The sequence below is a fragment of the Equus quagga genome, chromosome 2, assembly GCF_021613505.1.
Source record: "Equus quagga isolate Etosha38 chromosome 2, UCLA_HA_Equagga_1.0, whole genome shotgun sequence".
NCBI classification, from domain to species: Eukaryota; Metazoa; Chordata; class Mammalia; order Perissodactyla; family Equidae; genus Equus; species Equus quagga.
The window spans coordinates 39,453,970-39,476,421 of NC_060268.1; the positions used below are offsets into that span (position 1 = coordinate 39,453,970).

Consider the following 22,452-nt stretch of genomic DNA (forward strand, 5'->3'; position numbering starts at 1 on the left):
ACCACTGAATGGCACACTTAAAAATGGTTAAAATGGGAAATTTCATGTCATGTATATTTTACCACAATAAAAAAAAATGGGGAGTTTGCTGTTTACACACAAAGTAAAGTGTATCCTCTCTTTGATGAGATGCATATATAAGAGGCTGACTAAGCACCTATCAGAACATGCTTCCAACTTATTTCTGTCAGAAGAAAGAATCAGGAAGTGAGAAGTGGATAGCACCAAAAATACAGACACAACATTTTTCATCTCTTCCATTTCCCTCCAACCACTATCAAACATTACCTGTGTTTTAAAGAGTTCACTGCAATTCTGGAACAATTTTGATGACGTTTGATATTTCCCAGACAAGCCTTTTTTTTCCTTAAGGTTTTCCAAATATGTCTCCACTTCTTCTGCCTGGAAAAACAGAGGAAATACAAAGTATTTAACTTTACCTTTCACAAGTAAGATACTCAGAAGATACTAAATAGATGACCTATGGTACAAATACAGTTTTGGGTTTGCTCTTTTAAAAATTAACAGCATCAGATAAAGACGCTACACAGTAGTATCCAAGAATCTAACAGATTAATCTAATTAGACCCCAAAGTGCAGAATTCTAGTCTATGGCTCACAAAGCGTAGCTCCTCTAAAAATTCTGGGAAGACTGGGAAACTGTTAGGGTCTAAAGGGTTTTGTCACAAGAAAATATATTTACAAGAGTTACCTGAATAAATTAACAACATCAACAAAAGATCTACTTGTGCTCAGAAGCTAAGATAGAACACAAAGTTGTTGTAGGCATTCACAGTCCACTGCTGATACTCTGAAAAAACTCACCATTTCTCTGGCTTTATCTATCAGTCCTGTGACTTTTCTCTCATACCTACATCCCTAATCTTGCCCTCTCTTTCCTAAGCTCCAATTTCACATCTCAGTCAACTATCTGCTTGTCATTTCCATAATTCTGTCCTGTGGTAATCCAAAATAATTATTACATTCTTAGCTTGTACTACCTATGTAGACTGAACCTGCTAAGCTCTTGACCAGCCTATCCCAAGTTTCAAATGTATGAAGTTTTTAACTGTAAATTCAATTAGCAATTGATTAAGACTAAAGGATCAACGACATTTCAAACCATATTCTGGAGATATTATCATTTCTCTCTAAACTGGTCAGTCCTTTCAGTCCTCCCTGCCATATCAAGCCTATCCAACGTTATATAACAAAAGCAAAAGCAATCACCAACACGACAAAAAAGATCATGTAAAACCCTAATAACACTTGGCAGAAATTCAGACTGCTTCAGGTTTGAAAAACCAACTGGATGATGGACCTTTTTTTAAAGACTAGTCGGACTATCTTTGAAAAGAAACTTCAAGAATAGTAAGGGAAATGTAAAAAAACAAATAAACAAAAAGAATGACGCAAATATGGGAACAGAAACAGAATGGAAAAGGCCTGAAAAATCCATCTTGGAGCCATTATCTTCAATGCTCAAGTACAGTGCACTATGGCAAGTGTGAAGGTGTGGTCTGTAGACCTTTTTACATGGTCTAAGAGGTCAAAACTATTTTCATAATAATGATGATGATGTCATTTGTCATGAACTGATAGTGCAAAAGTTATAGTGGGTAAAACTGCTGTGCCTTATCAGGCACCAAGGCAGTGGCAGCTAATTGTACTAGCAGTCACTGCACTCGTCACAGCCATAAACTTGCAGTTTGAAAAAAAAAAAAAAGCCAGTTTTACATAAGAAGGTCCTTGATGAAGTAGTAAAAATTATTAATGTTATTAAATCTGGACCTTTGAGTACATGCCTTTTTTAATATTCTATGAGACAAAATAGGAAGTATGCAAAACACTATAAATGATCATCTTGAAATGAACCACTATGCAACTGTTTTGACTTGTAAGCTAAACTACCTACTTTTTTCATTTACTTGAAAGAATGACTGATAAACTAGTTATTCAGACTTGGTTATTTGGGAGATATTTTTCTTGAAAATGGGCAGAGGGAGGCTGTCACTTCAAGGAAGACAACTGACAGTATTCATTGCCAATGATAAAATTTGAGCTTTCAAGCAAAAATTGGAATTCTGGAAAACTTTTATCTGCCTCACCATGAGCTTAAGAGCTTTCAACGCTTAAGGAGTTTCTGATGAGACTGAAGGGTGATATTAACAAATGTAATGTTGAGTTAATTATAAAACGAGTTAATATTTGGAAGGTTGATATAATTCAGTCAACTAGTATTTTCTAAATGACCAATAAATGCTGTTACAAAATCAGACACTGAAGACCACTCAAAGAGCACAACGCCGATTTATTTTACTATCAATATAACAGAACACAAAAAAAGTTCACTGATGCGGTTTCAGATTCCACGCTGCAACTAACCTTTAACAAAATCTACTTGTTACATTTTGGCAGAGTATCAAAGAACAATATCCACAATTATCTGAAAACACTATTAAAATATCATTCCCATTTCCAATACATATGGAATTCCAATAAATATCTGTATGAGGCCACATTTTATGCATATATTTCAAAATAACACATCACAAAGACAGACTGAAGGAAATCCAAGAATCTAGTTGCCTTCTATTAAGCCCAACATTAAATAAAGAGATTTGCAAAACTACAAAATAACACCACTCTTCTGGGTTTTTTTGAAAAAGCTATTTTTCACTAAAAATATGTTTTTTTATTAATTTGCAATGAGTTTATTATTGCTATTTAAAAATGAATAAATATTTCTGCATTTTCTTAGTTTTAATTTCTAGTATAGTAACCGACCGGAACAAAGGCTTTTTGGAGTCTCCAGTAATTTTTAAGAACATAACAGAGTTCTGAGACCAAAAAGTTTGCGAATTGCTAGTACAGTAGATCTGCAAATTAGGAAGCATGGGTTCTAGTTTCAGCTCTTCTCCTCCAGAGCTTCATGACACTCCTTCCTCTATCGAGTTGGGACCCAATGATCCGTCCAAGAAGTCTGTTAATTTTATGTTCCTTACCTTGAAGTTGTAGATTTCATTGTAACAATCAGCACTTTTCAGATACCAGGTTACATTCAAAGGTACATCACAAGGTTCTCCATCAACTATAAAAGAAGAAGTCTTTGTGAATAAAAGATGAATCCCAACAAAGCATTTTTCCTAACCTGTTACCCCAGATCCCATTTATTTGCAGCTAAACTGAGATACTCAAAGACCATTCCTTCTCCAAATATAAGGTAATGAGGTAATATATATAAAAAGAACTGGATTTTTTTAGATAATAGTAAGTACTGCTGTTCTAGAAAGAAACAGCAGTTAAGCTATTTTTAACTTTTGAAACATTATCTATTACTGTGCCTTAAAACCTCGATTTCTGGTTCTCTGCTGGGAAAAACCTGGAAGTGATCAAGCAGGCCTAAGTTAAAACCAGTCTTCTATGCTCATTCAAATATTTATTTAGCAGAGCACTTAAGTATACAAAGCTATGTGGCATAGCGTTAGGCCAAAGAGGGGAACTGGAGGGAACAAATAACTAAAGACACTTAAAACGACTACTTTCTGGTTGGGGAGACAAAAATTAACAACATCAGGAATGTCACACGGCAACATTCAAAATGGTTCCACTGAGGGAAAAATTCATGGCTTAGACCTTGAAAGCTCAAGATTGGATAGAAAGAACTATGAACAAAAAGCAAACCTGGCTTGGGAAGGTAGAAACAGCAAAAGCAAAGATAAAGAGTATTAGATTTTTTTCATAACCCACCTTAAGACAGGCCTCAAGGAACCTCATGAAATCACAGAAGCCTCACGTACCTCACTGAACATACTTTGGAACACAATATTCTAGTGGATCAAGGCCTTAGTCTGAAGACTTAGGATAAATCTGTCTATATAACTGATTAGCTTTCTCACCTGGGGGAAGTCAGTATTCTCTTTTATCTTTGATTCCAGCTGTGAAAGGAAAAATATACCAGAGATACCCACTTTATGCAAATGTGACAAAGATAAACATGACTACATCAGGAACCTACTTTTGGTTTTTAACAAAAGCAGCACACCTAAAATCATAACCTTTCCCTTTTCTTTGTTTTAAATCGTTTTCTCAAACTAATTTTTAAGTAACACACTTTTACAAGGCTCAATTAAAACAGACAAAAATCTCATGTGTTGAACAGAATTTATGGAAATGACAAAAAGGATATTGTAACATTGCTATGAACTGACTACTCGGAAGAACCACAGAAGAGATGGGATTAATTAATAAAAGCCAGTAAGAAAATCTCCTAAATAGGAGATGTGCAGAGAAACCTGTCTTCAAAAATACTATTCATGCTAAAAGACACCGTTTGGAACTCAGAATGGACAGCTTCAAGAGACAATGAAAAGAGTCCTGTCAATTTCCTAGAAAGTTATATACCATACCCATAAAAGTATAAAATCAGAGACAAGGTAAAAATAAGAATGCAGAGAAGTAACAAAATGAAAGATAATGTAATTTTTAAGGAGCTACAAATCGTCCAAAAACAACGAAATATAGACACTTCAAAACGTGTAGCTTGGGTAACTTGTTGAAACACTGTTAGATCAAAACACAGGTGAGAAAAGACTGTACATAATAAAGGACAGAAGAGCATACAGGCTGTCAGGCTATTCCAAAAGCAGAATACTGCCATCTAGAAAAGCTACTCTTAACTAGTAAATAAACGTCACAAGAAAGACCCATGTGTCAGAATAGACTGGATTTAAATCAAATTTAAGTCATTTGTCAGGAGATTGTATTTCCATGGACGTAGTATATTCTTCCTAGAAATTCTACCTGCCGCCCCTCACCCCCACTAGACTGTAGGCTAAATAAGAGAAGGGGCCTCTTCTATCACTTCCCTGCTGTGTAAACAGTGCCTGGCACACAGCAGGTTTTCCGTAACTACTTACTAAATGATTAAAAGTACAAAATCATCCAACTATGACTTGTAACTTTGAACTTTTATGGAGAGAGGTATGCACAGAAGCACACACGGATGATCTGGATTTTTATCCCTGATATTGAAGTGGAGCTGCCCACGATCATTTATTCTCTAAAAAAGCCAGCTTCAAAAATAAAAGGAAGCTTTTCTTTAATACACAATGGGATATGATGGATTCAGACACAGTAGTTTTCCCACTGGACAGACTCGTTTTGTTCCACATAATCTCTGTTGCCTGATCATATCTTTGAACTTCCTCTTCTAAAGATCCAGGGGGTAAAATACTCCTTTTGTAAACAAAAGAATTACTGAACATATTTATTCATTGCCAATGGTCTGACAAACCTCGGTCATATGTTCAGCGAACATCTAACAAGCACACAAGCAAAACTGGTGGTGTATCTGTAACTCAGAACAGATTAAAACACCATGCAGGCAATCAACCCACACGATTTGTCTAGCTATATATAGTAAACACCAGAAAAATATGAGCAGAAAATAAAGTTCACACAACTAAGTACACTAAAGATTATCTAGTGAAAGGACCTTAGTCATACTATATATGTTTATAGGTAGACAGTGGCAGACTATTAAATTTCAGAACTTCTGTTAAGAGTAGACCATCAGAGGGAGACAGGTAATTTACAAGTTTAAAGACCACTCAAAAACTTAAATAAAAACTTCATGAAATGCAAAAACTCACATTTCAGAAAGATAGTCGTATTTTTGAAGAGGATCTTTCCAAAACTAAAATACCTTTTCCCCTGCAAAGATAAAGGAGAGAAAGATAATTAGCACCAGATCACTTTAATTCCCATATAACCGGCATAAAACCTAAACTTAGAAACATTCACGTTAATTCTGTTAACAAAAAAAGACATCATTTTCCTTCCTTTTAGTAAAACTCAACCACATCCAAACTGCAGGATTTTGCAGCTTGTTGCAAAGACATGATTTTTTCCCCACAGGTCATTCAGCAAGGACTCTAGAAGGGAGGCTGCTAGAAACCCCAAATTAACTAAAATCTTCATGGGAAGTCCTCCTTAATCAGTTCATTCCCCTTACCCACCAATCACTGTCCAGAACAACCAATCATTTCTTCAAATAAACTATTCCAGAAGCAGATAGCCAGATTTAACATTAACCATTTTAGTAACAAGTATCTAAAACTGAGAATCTGAAGATCTTCACCAAATGAACAAAAGCTGTAATGTTTGCCATAAGAAAAGCTCGAATAAGATTTGGACATCACATTTAGTGAACAGAAGGAAACAAAAAGGCCACCGTGGTTTTAACAGAACTAATGCTTTTCGGTATGTCCTGCTCACAGGATTTTAGGTCTTGCCCAAACGAGCTTTAGAAGGGGGGAAGGGAGGCAACAGGCAGAAAGGGTCAAGCTACCTAGTTAACTGTCCAAAAGAAAGACTAGCCTTACCATATCAAACTTTAGAATACTATTTCTTCCACTTTCGCCATTCTCACGTTTAGAATACAGTTTTTAAATGCCTAGGCTTCCTAACCACACAGCAAAGCTTAGAACAACTTCGTAAGTAGAATTATGCAATTAACAAAAAAGTGCAGAAGAAAAAAAAGGAAAAGAGGTCTATTTACATATCCATCTCATTCAACCCGGGGGCCACTGAAAGAGAGACCATTCTCCACCTATACATCAAGTTTACTTGTCTCAAGTCAGACACTGAAAGTTCTCCGGCTATGCTGATAAAAAAGCGCTCCACCACTCCTCTGCGCTCCTGAAGTGGCTCTGACATTCCTGCTAATCTACCCACAGAAACGCACGGCTTTCTGCTCCAGAGAGGTGGGTCTCTGTTCACCTGCGACACCCACGCTCCCGGCAATTCCACCCCTTTGGAAGCGGACTTCTGCAGAACCTTCATGAACCCCTTGAGCCGCCGTAGCCCCACCCCTTGCTCCACCAGGCTCGGCTGCCTCTGAAGTGAACACTCACCGAAGACATCGGAATGTGCCACTTGGATCGGTCAGCAGCAGCGACGGGTGCCGGTCCTATACCGAAGAGAGACAATGGGGACGGCTGAGCCCCCAGAAGCAGCAGAATGGCAGGCAGCGCCTGAAGCCACGCAACCGCCGCCATCTTCACAGCCATGGCTTGCCTACCGACAGCATTGCACCTTCTTCCGGTTCGTCCCGCCCTCTTCCGGCTCCGCTCTGGGGGCGGGATCATCCGGGTCCTCGAAACCTCGTGGGGCTTGTTAGTTTTGCGACCCAGTGGCTCCTCCCTCTACCAGTCGTCCCGGCTTCGCGTGAGCCTTGGGACGCACTGCGCAGGCGTCGTCCTGTGGCAATTTGGTCACCTTGGAGCTTTAGGATGGTCACCAATAGCCACCTCCGCCTTGGTGGGCTCCTCTCCTCTCTGCTAGCCCTTAAAGGGTTTGGGGACCAGGCAAGCATTTCTCCTCCTCCCGTTCGCCCCAGCCATCATCCCTTGTAAGTCAAAGTCAGACGCCGGGGCCTGAAGCCTGGGAAAGCCATAAGTCTGGCTGCTTGATTGGCGTTTAGTAGTGAGTTCTCGGTTCCCGGAGGTATTTAAGCAAAGAGTGGAATTTGGCAGTGGTGGAGAAGAAGCGATTCCTAAACTGATTGGTGTAATAGATAACCCCTTAAAAAAGCCCCTCCTAGCGCTGAAGAGTAAGATGCTACAGTAGAGTTTGGCCGCAGAGCATCAGCCTCTGGCAAAGAGCTGGCCGGCACTTTCTACTCAAAACTAAAAACCGGGAGAGAGTGGGTCGGTTTTCAGTATCAGTGGCGGGACCGTCACGGAGATAGGACCGTCTCGGTACTTCCTGGTTCTCACGCTCCGGATTTTTATCCCCGGGGCTCTTTGAGTGCACGCCCCTCTGCAAAGCCGGTTTCGGTTCCTAATGAAAGCAGGTCCTCATCAGCCACTCATAACCCAAAAAAAGTTGCCAAATAGATCCCTGTAGAAACGCCAGATTGAGCCTGGAAATCCCACGAGCGAGAGTCAATCTGTCACTCCTTACGGACCTGGAGGGGACTCCATTTCCCAGGAACTAGACGGAGGTGAAGCGCTGGCTCTAATTTAGAAAGACGGCCAATCGGCGTCTTAAAAAGATCGCTCGCAGCCTTGGTCTGAGAACTGGGAGCCAATCGGGTTGACCGGGAGGCCATGGACGCTGCCGGGAAAGAGGAAATCAGGTAAAGGCCCAGTGGTCCTGCAGGGACTGACTCCAGGGCCCGCGGAGGCAGGGGATAGCACCAGGAAGCGCCTGAAAGCAACGTTCTGGCTTTGAACGTTTTGTCGATTGTGTGGTTGACCTTCTTATTTGCATGTTTGATATTTGTGCGGTTCATCTTTGTCATGTTTTCTCAATTCCCCGGGGAATTAGTTGAAATTAATAGCTAGCCCCTCATAAAATACTTTCAGGATGATTAACAAAACAGTGGAAGAGTGGTGGTCAGAACTCTGACACGTGAATTTCAAGCGTGTTGCTTTCCAAGTTCAGCTATACCCAGCTCTTCCTATATCACTCCAGAGCTCATTCTTCAAAGTGGAAAGAGAAGACTGCAAATTTCTTTTATCTTTGCAAGTTTGATTAAAACAAACAGTGATAAAGACTTAGTAAATGAAGGATTTTATTACTTCCACGATTACAATTTTTAACATGGCCAAGTGTGTCTGTCTGGGCTTGTTTTCATAATATTTTGAAATTTGTGTTCAATCATAGCTTCCTATATAATCGTGGACATGCTGACTACAGCTGTATTCAGGACACCTCTGCGTGAATGCCAGTGTGGTTTTTTCCCCCTTATAGCCTATGGTTGTTTTAATCATATGGAGGCTAATTTAAGTATATATACTCAAGTAGCAATATACATACGTCTTGATCACATTCTAGTCCAAGAACTGCTCTTCTGGAAACTTGGTTTTAAAAAACGCTGGCTCCTAGATCGTCAGCATCACCTTGAGAAAAAGATGGGGGGCCTGCCCAGTGGCATGGTGTTTAAGTTCACACACTCCACTTAGGCAGCCCGGGGTTCACAGGTTCAGATCCCAGGCGTGGACCTATGCACTGCTCATCAAGCCATGCTGTGGTGGCATCCCACGTACAAAACAGAGGAAGTTTGGTACAGATGTTAGCTCAGGGCCAATCTTCCTCACCAAAATAAATAAATAAATAAGCAAAAGATAGGCCAGCCCCATGGTGTAGTGGTTAGGTTCTGCACCCTCTGCTTCGGCCTTCCAGGTTTGCGGGTTCAGATCCCAGGCATGGACCTATGCCACTCGTCAGCCATGCTATAGCAGTGGTCCACGTATAAAGTGGAGGGAGACTAGCACAGATGTTAGCTCAGGGCTGATCTTCTTCAAGCAAAAAAAGGAGGAAGATTGGCAACAGATGTTAGCTCATGGCTAATCTTCTGCAGCGCAAAAAAAAAAAGGAAAAGATTTTCCTTCTACATGTATTTTCTATTCTTATTCTGGTGCCTTGCACGTACCTCTATTAAAGCATTTGTCAGGTTGATTTGTGAGTGTTGGTTAGGCTTTCGCGGAAAGCTCAGACACAGTCCTTCATATCTTCCTCATAGCCCAGCACATCCAGTAAGAATATTATGAAAATATTTAATAAATAGGTGGGTGAGTTGTTTTTGTTTGGTTTGGAGTTTTTTGGTGTGTTTTTGCTCCTTCAGATTTTATTGGTGTCCTCCTAGCCTTCAGGCATTGTTTTAAAGGAACCCTTCCTCATAAGTGACAATGCTCTTTTTCCGTTGCTTTCAGCATAATCTCAGAACTTGATGTTTTGTTGTTTACCTTGGGTGATTTACAAAAGGATGTTATTCTGCAGCATACACGCTATCGTGTTATGTTAGGGCTGTGACACAATTTTGCATTGCAGAGGTTTATTTTCCATGTTCATACTATAGTTAGAGAAGATGAAAAATTGGACTCACAAACCCTGTGTAAAATAAGTTTCTTAAAATGTCTTTTTATCTAGTGTTGAAGATGAAGCTGTGGATAAAAACATTTTCAAAGACTGCAGCAACATTGCTTTCTACAGGTAAAGAAAGGAAATGTGTTACCTAGATCAAAACATTTCTGACAATATTTCAAAATTGATGTTTATTAAATTTTGAGAACTGATAGGCTTTCTAAAGAAAGGGTCAATTAAGAAATTCAGTGATTAAGAAATTCATCAGACAGGACACATTCACCTTTAATTTTATACGCATACTACTGTATTATTTAAATTTGCCAGTGAACTGGTATTTTATTTTAAAAGTGTTTTTAAACTATATTAAACTTGTATGTCTTTGAATGGATACTGCTTTTACATGTTTCAAAAATCAAATAATATAAAAAGATATACATTGAAAAGTGTTACTCCCATTCCTCTCCCCTTCCACCTCATTCCACATCTTGTCCCTGTAAGTAACCAGATTTATTAATTTCTTATTTATCCTTCCAGTATTTCTTTTTGTAAATACATATATTCTTACATCACTGCCTTTCTTACACCAATCTGGAGATTGTCCTCTCTTTTTACGGCTGTATAGTATTCTATTGGGTAGATGTACGGTAATCTATTCAATCTCTCTCTTATTGCTAGACCCTGGGTTGTTTTTCATCTTTTACTATAAGATCACTGCCACAATGAAAAGCTATACCTGTGTTATTTCCTACATATGCCAATGTGTTTATAGAATGGTAGATCCAGAAGCAGGATTACTGGGTCAAAGAGTAAATGCATTTGAAATTTTAACTATTACCAGATATTCTTCCATAGACATTATACCGTTTTGTGCTCCCAGCACTACTGTATAAGATTACCTGTTTCCCCAGAGCCTCAAAATAGATTTCTTTAAAATCTTTTCTTTTGAGTATTTACCTTTATAGAATGCCAGAACTGAAATCACCAAATAATGTATCATGTATCATAACTTTCTAATTTATTCACACTGCTTTAGAGGGAGAAAATCATTTTAATTCTGGACAGGTACCTGAGAGGGAATTCTATAGTGAACTCCTGGTCACCTTGTTAAACCACTAGATGATATTGGATTTCCACTAGAATTTATTGAGTTTCTATTAAAGTACACATTTCATGGAAAGAGAGAGGGGAATTAGCAAGCTAATTAATGTCATCTGTGTAAACTGCCCCACCTTCTCAATAAAGGGGACAAAATGCCATCCTTGAGCAGTGTTATGTTGAACAGCTAATACTGTCTGTGCCAATTCACTTACTATCATAATGAATTTTAATGACTTCCACCTGGTACTATAGTCTGTTGGATGCCGACAGTGACAATTAATTCTCAGGCACTTGTGTGCTCCATCTCTCTAGGCGTCAGAAACAGCAGCTCTCCAGGAAGTCCATGTATCGGGCATTACTGGACTCGGTCACAGCGGACAGAGACAGCACTAGATTCCAAATAATCAATGAAGCGACGAAGGTGGGACAGAAGTATTTTCTACAGAGAATTGTTTGTTTCTATATTTATTTGGGTTGAATGAAGAAAATTTCCAGAAAGGCTAATTAAAACTATGTATGCTTCAAAAATAGACTCTCTTAGAGAAGTCGTGTTATCTTTTTCCTATCTACACTAATACTACCTACTTCAAAAGTAATATGAACGTCACCTTCTAGATTGCCTGTGTATCAGATGCTTTCCTAGAAGTTTTACGAATGTTATTTCCTTTCAATAAGTCTTCATAATACAACTAAGAGGTATATTGCACTATTTTCGGATAGTACAGATTTTCAGATAAGGAAATTGAAGTCTAGAAAGTCACTTGCTCAGAGTGACATAGCTAGTAATGAGAATTTTCACCTGCATCTGTTGCCTCTATCAAGCACCCATGCTCTTTCTATCACTATTACACAACGTGCAGTTGAGCATGCAGCCTGAGCAGGGTACGGATTCAGTGGATGTCCAAACCTCAAAATGTGGGTGGGCCAGGGGAGTGAGGGACTATGCAGTTGAAAACCTACATCACAAATGTTCCATCTCCCGAGCTGCTTCACCAGCAGGTCACCATAGTTACTACATACTGAAAGGATTAGAGCAGTATATCCTAAGTACTTTTTCTTATCTGTCAAGTCACCACACTGCTTCACATGGGCCACATAGGTGGGCCAGTCATAGAAGAGGTGCTCTATGGGCTGGGCTAGGAAGTGTGGCCATGCACAAGTACCTGATGCTCCCAACCTGACCCTCACTCCCAGATCCTCCCCCCGTCTTCTAAAGACGTCACAGCTTCTAAGGCCTCCCAGACGAATCTGGCTACATTGGTAATTCGTGTAACTAAATGGCACTGTTAAAACCATGCGGTCTAGGTCCCCTAACAGCTTAGCTAGTAACCACCAACTCACTAACAAATCCCAGTTCTGAGAAGCAGACTGAGAAGAAATCCCCACTTTCACGGCAAAGCTGTGAGCCCTCCCTTTGACTGCCATAGCTCTTGCCCTATAGTGCCGCACTGAGGAATCTCCTCAGAGAAGACAGAACAAAAACTGCCCCACGGCATCAGGAGGTTCTCTGTAACATTTGTGAGGCCTTTAACTCAGCAAAGGGTCCCAACTTTCTTCACAAACAGGAGGAGCAATTGCACAGTAAGGAGGCTACCTTCTGAAGTTTTAGAAATTTTAGCCATGTAGTAGATGTGGAATCTTCTAACACAGCTTCTTGCCTGAATTCAAAATAGAGGCTAGAATCATATCAACAGTTCTGTGTTCTCTACCTGTCCCCAACTTCTGGTTACTTACGGATGTCGTTATGGTGGCAGTGCACTTAGTTCATCTCTCTTAACTACACAGACGGGATGGTTAGCCTTTCTCTGAAACCTAGTGCTGCTTTTATACCACCCATTTTTTCTGAAGGAATTTGCCCCCTTGCTTGGCATCTTTCACACCTTTGAGTTCTCAGCTCATGGTACCCCAAAGTCATAGGTTCTCTACTGCTGATCCAAGTCTCCCATACTATACATCCTTGTGTAGCCTAGTTTGATAGCCGTTCTTGGGAAAACATGAGACAGCACTGACTTCCTTCCTGGAGAGCCTCCTGCTATGTGCATGTGGTCTAGTAGCCTGACACCCAGCAAAACCCTATATTCAGGGTCAGCAGAAGCAGTTGGCTCCAGGAAATGCAAGGAGTCCACCAGAGAGCTTCCAGGAGTCATTAGGCCTGCCACTGGCTATCAGGTATCTTCTTGTCTCATTTTTCCTCTCATTTGCTCATTTTACTTCCTGTCTCCAATGTCTCTAAGCCGAGAGAGTTTTAGCTGTCCCATGGTCAGGGCAAGAATCCTTTTCCATCCTTGGGAGAGGGCTCAGCATGTTGAGCACCGAACAATCCTCTGTCGTGAAGACACATGCTGAAGCAAAGGAAATGAAGCAAAAGCACCCTAAATACCAATGTGAGCCAAAATACAAATTCCTAACATGGCTTGATACCAGTGCAGTTAGTGGTGGATCCCCACATGGCCTTTTACAAGACTTCGCTACCCACATGTCTCTTTGGATCCTGAAAATGTGAGGGACAATGCTGTTCAGGTCATATATCAGAACCAGAGCCCACCAGATCTGGATACCTTCAAAGAAAGAGAATCCACAGTCCAGGAGGACCCACAGGATCTCAGCACAAGACAGCACATGGTTCAGAAGGGAGCTGAGGAGCCCAACAATCAAGGGCAAGTTATCTGGGATATCAGCAACATGGCTTCCAAGACTGAGAACTTTGAGGACCCCTTGGAATAGAGTTCACGTTCAGGTATTGGAAACATGAGGGCTGCTTGGGGAATCTGCATGCTCTAATCTCAGGCATACACATGCAAATGTATATGTTTTGGGAGGTCACCCTGACATTCTGGGCTGACACTGATTTAGTGTCCTCCTTGTCACTTGGAGTTGAGATGACTAATAGGGACTTAAGGTTTTATGCCTTCTGTCAGACTGATAGGGACAACAAGGATCCAGACAGTAATCTCTAAATTGCCTGAACCTTGTATCCATTAGAGGTGTTTCTGGGATGAGATGGGTGTTTCAGGGGAGGTTTCACATTAGAATATGGTATGGGTGTGGTCTGGATATTTAAAACAAGCTGCATGCATCCGCTTATTCAGAATGATAGCTTTTTATTTCAGGTTCAGAGAGACAGAGCCAAAAGTGTAAGAGGATCATATTCAGCTCACAGCTGCAGTTCTCAGGCAGCGCTGATTTGGCAGATTCTGACAAACCCAGCACTCTTAGCGCCTGCCTGCCCCCCACACCGTTAAAACTCTCAAAGCAGTAACTTTGCTGTCAAGATCTCTTGTCAATTTTTGAAATCCTTCTCAATCCCCTTCCCCCAATCTACCCTTAATAAACAACCAGGAAACAGACCCATCCTTTATTCAACGTTGTCTTAAATCAGGCTGCCAAAACAAAATATCATAGACTGGGTATCTTAAACAACAGCTGTTTCTCTCTCACAGTTCTGGAGTCTGGGAACTCCAAGATCAAGGTGAGGTGTCTGGTGAGGACCCTCTTCCTGGCTTGTGATTGCCACCTTCTTCGTGTATCCTCACATAATGGAGAGAGAGCCAACTAATAGAGAGGGCACTAATCCCGTGATGACCGCACCCTCATGACCTCATCTAAACCTAATCACCTCCCAAAGACCCCATCTCTAAATACCATCATATTGAGGGTTAGGACTTCAGCATGTGAATGGGGGGTGGGATTCAGTCTATAGCAAACATGATGTTCCTGGGACACAGTAATGTTACAAAGCAGGCTGAAGTGTTGCTCTGTGTATTCTCTCTAGGTCAGGACATCTTGGCTTTGAAGAAAAGCCGGTTGCAGATTCAAATGCTTAATTTTTCTCACAGAGGGTCTCAGTGTAGTATCTTCCTATAGCTGATGACAAAATAATCAGGTAGATATTGATAAAGAAGCTTCCAGAAGAAAATCTAAAACGAAAGGAGTTATCAGTAAATTGTTGACTGCTTTTTTTAGAACTGTTTTTTCCTACTATTATCAATATTTTACCCAGTGAAAATTTGACCTGATTGAGAAACAGAAGATCTAGTCTTGTGACATGACAGCAGGAAACTTTATGCTGTCTTCTGAGTCTAGCTAAAAAATCCTGCTAGCGAGGCTATCTGGGACAGACCCATGTCTTTGACCTACTTTATATTGCTAATTTTGAGGCTTTCTCCTGCCTGGATGACCATTTGGTAACTTGTTTACTTTCTTTTGCAGCCTGTTTGCAAGTTTTCACCAGAGACAACACTTCTAGCAGTTTCTCCAAGGATGTAGGGCTATCTCTCAGCACCTCCATGAAGTTATCCCTTGCCTCTTCATCTAAGCCTGCTGAAAATGGGACTTTGCCCAACCAGCCATCTCCTCAGCAGATGAGGCACTGCTACCACTTGTTAGCCGGGACTGTTTCTGCAGAAATGGCCAGGAACAGGCAGCTAATTTGGGAACTGGCCAAACAATCAGAAGCACACCTGGACAGGCTAATTGTCCTTGGGGAAGGGCCTAATGCCCAGGGTGAAGTTGCCAACGTTCTCCTTAGAGAATCAGTTCTTACAGTAGACCAACTGCCTGCAACTGTGGAGGGGGCAATAAGTGCCCTACGGCAATTTAGCGAACTCTCAGATCGCTCTCTGAATCCTGGGAGGTCTTGATCAACAGCTGGGAGAGGTTGTTGCTCACTCATCTAGGCCTTTTCTGTTAACTGTTCCTTACAGTATAGTGAGGAGACCTGGTTCCAGAGGAAAAGCAAGATCTACCCATAAAGGAGAAGTTGCTTGGGGTCATAATTCCCCTTCTTAATGCCCGCTGCTGTTTAAATCTGTGTTCTAGGGCTGGTCGTTAACTCACAGTCTCTACTAGTTGTGGTTCCCAGTTCTGGGTGAAGAAAAATTTTGTTTTAATATAATTGTAATCAATCCACTCCTTGAATACCTAGACGAAGCTGTCTCTACCACCATGATTTTTTACAACCTGTCTGATATTTTTGCCTGTGGGGCCAAAAAAACTAGACTTACGGATGACAAACTACGAGGTTTTTATTGAGTATGGGAGAAATAAGATAGGAAAAGGAATTAATACTCTTTCCCAGGCTATGAGAAGTGAGCCCTGAATAAAGTTTATGAAAAACCAAGGAGACACTTGTAGTACTAAAAGGAACCTCTAAAATGTATTCCTTTCTCTGAAGATTTATCTCCTCTTCTCTGTGTAGGTAGACATTTACACATCTTAAATATTTCTAAGGGAGCAAAACCCATGCTGTCTGACCTAAACTAAAAATGTTTAGTTATACGTTTCTTCACTTATTTTACATAAATCCATTTTGCTGCAATTTGAGTAACTGAACTATTATCTAAGTATTAACACTGAGTAACTCTTAATTTAAACAGTCTGACTTCTGTGACTTATCTTCTTCATGCATTTTTTCATTGTCATTTCCAATCATCACTAATAGGAGGAAGAGATTCAGTAATTTATCTGTATATTATTTCTTCATAAAAGTCCAAACAGGTCCCTAGAGAAGAACAGGAATATTTAGAAATTCTTAATCTTTTAGATAAAAGAATGTAACATGTCCAGAAGAATATATCACGTCCAGACTTTTTGACGGAGCAAGGTTTTGGTGGAAATATTGGGCAACAACTGGCAGTTGAGAAGCTCAGGGAAGTGGTTTTTAAACTGTCAGCCACAGAGCCCAGCTTTCCATGGAGGTGTCTCATGGCTCAGAGCAGGGAGGGGAGGGAGCGCAAAGGTAGGGGCTCTGAGCCACTCCCCACTGTCTTTAACCCAAGTAGCTTTGCTTATTGGACTTCTGAGAGTCTGTTGCAGTTAAAAAAAATTAAGCCAATGAAAACAGCAGCATAAGCCAAATCATAGAAGCAAATGCATACTAAGGTTAAGGAAATGACGTGCTTGGAACATGAAAGCTATGTTGGTGATAATAAGAGATAAGAATGAATCTGTATATTGACCTTGAAAAGGGCTATTGGAAAAGTTTGCATGCTTAATTGAGTTAAAATGAAAATGAAGTGGGGCTTTGGTTCTGATTTGTTGGTTTGGTTGCATTAGGTCATTATGGTCAAAGCAGGGTTATTGTTACCTCCTCTCACACAATCAGGATTCTTTCCTGGACTACAGCCTCAAGAGCAGAACATTCAGACCAGGGTTTGGTTTTTTAAAAAACATAAAGCTATTTTACTAAAAATAGGAGGATCTCTGAGTGCATAAACTAGATGCAATTTGTTGATCATATAGGCAGACAACCTTTATTTCCTCTACTTAGGAGTTTCTTTCCCGTTTTTGTCTACGAATTCCTGAAGGCCCTGCTCGAGCTCCACTCTCCGGAGTGACATCCCAGAACCCTTCTCCTTAGAGTCACCATTAATATCCCCCTTCCTTGTTCTTTCTCAGCACTGTCCTTGTCCTTCTACCTCAGCTCTTATAAAATATATGTTTACTATGTATGCTTTGTGTTTTCTAAATTGCTGTTTCTCTAAGAGTTTAGTCATCCTTTTCACAGCACATCTCAGTACTAGATGCCAAATAAATGTTAGTTGAACTGAATTTGAGAGGGCAATGGAAATATGTGTGTAATTTAGGAGACAATACATAATCTAACAGGATTTCAGTTTTATTTGTATTTGGACGCATTTTCAAATCTTAGAATTCCGATGGCACACGAAGTAATTCAAATATACAAAAGAACATGTATGCAATAATTACAGTATGATTGGGGGTGGGGGGAAAGGGGAGAGATTGGTCGAAGAGTACAAATTTCCAGCTATAAAATGTATAAGTTCTGAGGATCTACCAAACACAGTATAGTGATTATAGTTAATAATATTCTTTTATATACATGAAAATTGCTAAGAGAGTAGTTCTTAAATGTTCTCATCACAAAAAAGAAATGGTAATTATGTGATGTGATGCAGGTGTTAGCTGGTGCTATCGTGCTAATCATTTCACAATATCTAAGTGTGTCAAATCAACATGTTGTATACCTTAAACTTATGCAATGTTATGTGTCAATTATATTGCGATAAAGCTGGGAAAAAAACAGTTACAGTATGCTCACTACTATATAACAATCCTGTCTTAAGAATATCTGTAAAAGCAGCCACAGCCATTGCACTGTTTACCTTGTCACTCATCAGTGTGATGTCACTGTTCAAGTGCCTTGACTACTTTCCTATATTCCCAAGAGGCAAAATTCCAGTAATGTCATTTTTGCTTGCACCACATTGCCCATTCTACACTGTGTCGCACAGTTTACCCAGCTTAGCCTTTCATTTAACAGACATTATGGTAACAGTACATGTACCCAATTGTAACCAGAATTTGGCATGACGTTCAGTGATGGACCACTATGGCATGGCACACCAGTTGAAAAACACTGCCCTCTCTTTTTCTGATCTAGAAGCCTCATTTTGCAACCTAAATCCAGCCATTTCTACTCTCTTGGGGTTTGTTGTTGCTTTGTGGGGTTTTTTAAAATTCTGTGTTCTCTTTATAATTCTACATTGCTTCCATCTCCCATTGTCGGTAGAATTTTACCTAAATTCCCCAGCCTCTTGAGAAAGCTAAGAATATCCCAATCTCTTGAGAAAGTTCCCCAGGCCTTCTTCCCAGGTGTGCAGGAAGTGCTTTGTTTTAACGCGGCAAGCATCATTCATCTAGAGAACTCCAATGCCCCCATTTTACTCTCTATTCTTTTCTATTATGTGGCTTGTTACCCTTCATCTTTCATTCAGCCCGAATCCAATTACTTTGGTTTTAACACCAAACTCTTATTCTTAACATATCTGTAGTTAATGGCCATGTGTTCCAATTTTTCAAGAGCAGTTTCAGTTTATGCCTGTCATCCAGTGTAATTATTAATAGAGACCCTTTCACTCTTGACGGTCCTGATCTGCACAGTTATATGTTTGCCCAGCCATAGAACATATAGAAGGTGTTTCTTCTCTCTGCTACAGGTATAGCCAAGCAACTACATACATAGACGGAGGAGCTTTTTCCTTCACGTTTGCCATTATTCTCCAGTTTGCTGGGCCTATAATAATTTAAACATAGTTTTCTAATTATTGTAATTTGACTGTAGAACTGACCATCACTACAGTAACCCATTGAAACTAATCTCATGTGTCTGTTCCCAGGCTCCTCTCTTGGCTGAAGTTTATGGTATAGAGGGAAATATCTTCAGGCTTAAAATCAATGAAGAAACTCCCCTGAAACCCAGATATGAAGTTCCTGATGTCCTCACAAGCAAGCTAAGCACTGTAAGGTAAGCCAAGAAACAAAATATCTTGGATGCACCCTTGATATGTTCTTTTATCATACCTTGAGTATGAGATTTTGTATGCTCCTTGTGTTTTGACTGTTCAAAGCTACAATCATTTGCAGAGTTAGTTTTCAGTTATTTGGGAATAAATTTATCTATTTTGTCTATTACCCATTCTGTTTTCTCTTCATCTACCACATGACTCATCAGCATGTATTAATAAAGAAAGGCAGAGCTTTTGGTCCTTGCTCTCCATCTCACAAAGAAAATGGTTTATCAACCAGACTTTGGGAGCAAGTAGAAGGAGAGCTATTTAATTTACTCACTCAGATTAGCATCAGGGCTCCAGAGATCTGATACACTAGCCAAACTCCCAGGCTTACAGTAATTTATACAGTTAGACTGACTCACTTTTAATTAAAGGTAGTCTCAGAAGTCTAACATGTAATTTGACTTAGAGTCAGAGATAAATTAATAATCAGTGTCTAGGTGAAAAAAAATCTTTGGGGATTAAAGCGTTTTTCATACACCTGCGGAATTGTCATCAGTTCTCAGCACACTTTCCAGTGATATTTCAAATGATTCTGTCTATTGATTTCTGTTATTTTTTTCATATTATTTCACTAAGGGAACATAAAACCATGCCAGATGCTTTAATTTTCACTACATTATTATCATAGTGTTATGTAGATTCTTTTTTCCCTGAAAATTTAGTAAGAAGTCAATAGATTATAAGAAGAAATTAATTAATTGTGGTAGAACCGTCACAAATTTAAAATATATCTATTCATTGAGCCACTATATGCCAAGAACTTAGGAAGCAGAAATTTTAAAAAGACTTCTCAAGGCTTTACAGTTTGGCAAATGAGTAGATCCTTTAACGTTTTTACATATGTGTTCGTAAGTAAAATTAGTGTGTCGGGTTTTTTTCTGTGCTGTCTTTGCCATGTTTTGGGGTCAGGGTGATATTAGCTTTGTGTAGTAAATACGGTATGTTAGTTCTGCTTCTGTTCCAACCTCTTTCTAGAGGGCCTTTGGCTGCTGCAGTATCTAGAAAGCTAAAAACTACATTTCTTCATTTTCCAGACTCCCATGTAGCTAGTTTCTGATGTAATTCAGGTTCCGCCAGTCAGACGCACTTCCAGATATCTTGTTTTTGGAACTGAGTTTCTCATTTTACTGGTGTGGATTTGGCAGCTGTAGAACGGCTCTAGAGCCATATTCGTTAGGGCAGTCATTTCCTGATCTCTGGATTGCAGCTAAGGTGGCATAATCCTGGAGCCCAGCAGTTGCCATCGTGACTTCTGATTACCCAACTTCCTGATTCTTGCTGAGAGAAGTTCTGTTGGCCCTACGTTATGCAGTATTGTTCTCAGGGTCTTTACTGGATGCCCAGCCAGGAACCCGTACCTTAGCCTTTCCCATGATGTTGTAAGCTCCTAATTCCCCCATGTTAAGTCATTTACTCTCTGCTTAAAATAGCCACAGTTGTGTCTGTTATCTACAGTTGAGTCTTGATTGATAACAGCCATTGGTATCAGAAGTAGGTATAAGCAACAGACCCTCATGGATGGAAATATGAGGTTGGTTAGCTGATCTAGTTGGATTTAAGGCATTGAGGACCTGGTTATCATTAGAGGATGAGATATTAGTGTTATGGGCTGAATTGTGTCCAGCCCCCCAAATACATATGTTGAAGCCCTAACTCTCTGTACCTCAGAATGTGACTGTATTTAGAAATAGGGCCTTTGAAGAGGTAATTCAGTTAAAATGGGGTTCTTAGAGGGGGTTCCAATCCAGTATGACTGGTATCCTATAAGAGGAGGAGATTAGGACACAGATAACACAGACAGAAGGATGACCATGTGAGGACATGGCAAGAAGATGGCCATCTGAAAGCCAAGGAGAGAGGCCTCAGAAGAAACCAAACCTGCTGACACTTTGATCTTGGACTTCCAGCCTCCAGAATTGTGAGAAAATAAATTTCCATTGTTAAAACCACCCAATTTGTAGTATTTTGTTATGGCAGCACTAGCAAACTAATACAACTAGTAATAAACCATGGCATTCCGTGACAAAGTTGTTGAAATTACTACCTGTGGGCAACTGAAATAAAGTGCCTATTGAAAGCATGGCTCTGGCAGACCAAGTGGTGGGGCCATAGCATAGCACAGCTGTCATACAGAATTCAAAACTCTGCGGTGGCCTGGCTGCTATTAACCTCACTGAAGAACTTAAAGAAAACAGCAGTCTCAGGGCCTTAAATTCTTAGCTTAAGGCCTTGTCAGAACCTTAATAGGTTTCTACAACAATCCTAAAAGTCTCTCATATCTGTTGTAGCTGCAGAGTCCTTATAGCTGAAAATCATATCCAGAGTTTGATTCTGTGGTGTGCTGAATTAGACCATAAGGTGAATTCACAGCCTCATCAGGTCTATGATTTTAGGGTATTAACTGGGAAAAGGTAGGACTCTTTAAAATTGAATAGTAACATTTGAAAAGATTTGGATAACCAAGTACCCAAACCTCAGAATTCCACTGAGCCCCCCATTCCAGCAGAGGCAGCTCCTCCTCCTCTGTCTGATAAAGCTGATCCTACCTTGCTTGGACACCCTGTGTTGACCTCCCCTAAGATATACCATGGAAGGGGATTCCAGTGGTCCTTGCGCCTCCTCCGTACCACCCTTCACTGCCTCTAGACCCACTCTCAGAGTCAGAACCCAGCATGCCTGGGGAGCCAAGTACAGTCAAACTCAGGAGGAGAAGCTTACACACCTAAAGAATTGTGAGATTTTATATTGGCAAAAACCTGGTAAATATGCATGGAAATTAATTTTGACAAGTTCCTAGACTGGAAGGAAGGAACATAGTTTTCAGATTGTGCTAAGTTTATTGGCACGAGTACATGTACCAGAGAATCTGGATTTGATATGCTAGTTTGGACAGCTGGGAGTGACTTTAGTTGCTTGCTGGGTTGGTCAACTATAACCTGTACACAGCTATGGACTCTGCTGAATGAAGCTGAGATACTAGAAATTTCTTGGCACAGTATAGAAAAAATGATCCAAAGACTTAGGGAGATAAGTATGTTGGAGTGGACATATCATGTGCAACCAGTTCGTCTAGCCCCCAATTCTGTTCTCCCAGAGCATCCAGAAAACACTCCCTTCATTGAGAAATACATTGGTGAGGGAACACTTGGAAAGCATTGTTAGT

The 22,452-nt window shown here is 40.2% G+C and overlaps 2 protein-coding genes across 6 annotated transcripts in view; one reads left to right on the forward strand and one right to left on the reverse strand.

The window, feature by feature from the left end:
* Positions 1–7,106, reverse strand: part of TMEM87A (transmembrane protein 87A) — a 36,483-nt gene extending 29,377 nt beyond the window's left edge. For all 4 annotated transcript variants that reach the window (XM_046649825.1, XM_046649809.1, XM_046649817.1 and 1 more), the window contains exons 1-4: positions 6,918–7,106; positions 5,655–5,715; positions 3,006–3,091; positions 289–402 (exon numbers count right to left, since the gene is read on the reverse strand). In XM_046649825.1, the coding sequence (XP_046505781.1) occupies positions 289–402; positions 3,006–3,091; positions 5,655–5,715; positions 6,918–7,073 (417 nt within the window). In that variant the 5' untranslated portion in view covers positions 7,074–7,106. The remainder of the gene's footprint in view (positions 1–288; positions 403–3,005; positions 3,092–5,654; positions 5,716–6,917) is intronic.
* Positions 7,107–7,129: 23 nt separating this feature from the next.
* The window catches only part of GANC (glucosidase alpha, neutral C), a 79,813-nt gene continuing 64,490 nt past the window's right edge, over positions 7,130–22,452 (forward strand). Inside the window, exons 1-4 of one of the 2 annotated variants that reach the window (XM_046649725.1) lie at positions 7,130–7,414; positions 9,940–10,002; positions 11,287–11,395; positions 19,113–19,240. In XM_046649725.1, the coding sequence (XP_046505681.1) occupies positions 7,296–7,414; positions 9,940–10,002; positions 11,287–11,395; positions 19,113–19,240 (419 nt within the window). In that variant the 5' untranslated portion in view covers positions 7,130–7,295. Of the gene's footprint in view, positions 8,144–9,939; positions 10,003–11,286; positions 11,396–19,112; positions 19,241–22,452 lie in introns of both variants that reach the window. The other variant, XM_046649733.1, reaches the window with a different exon arrangement.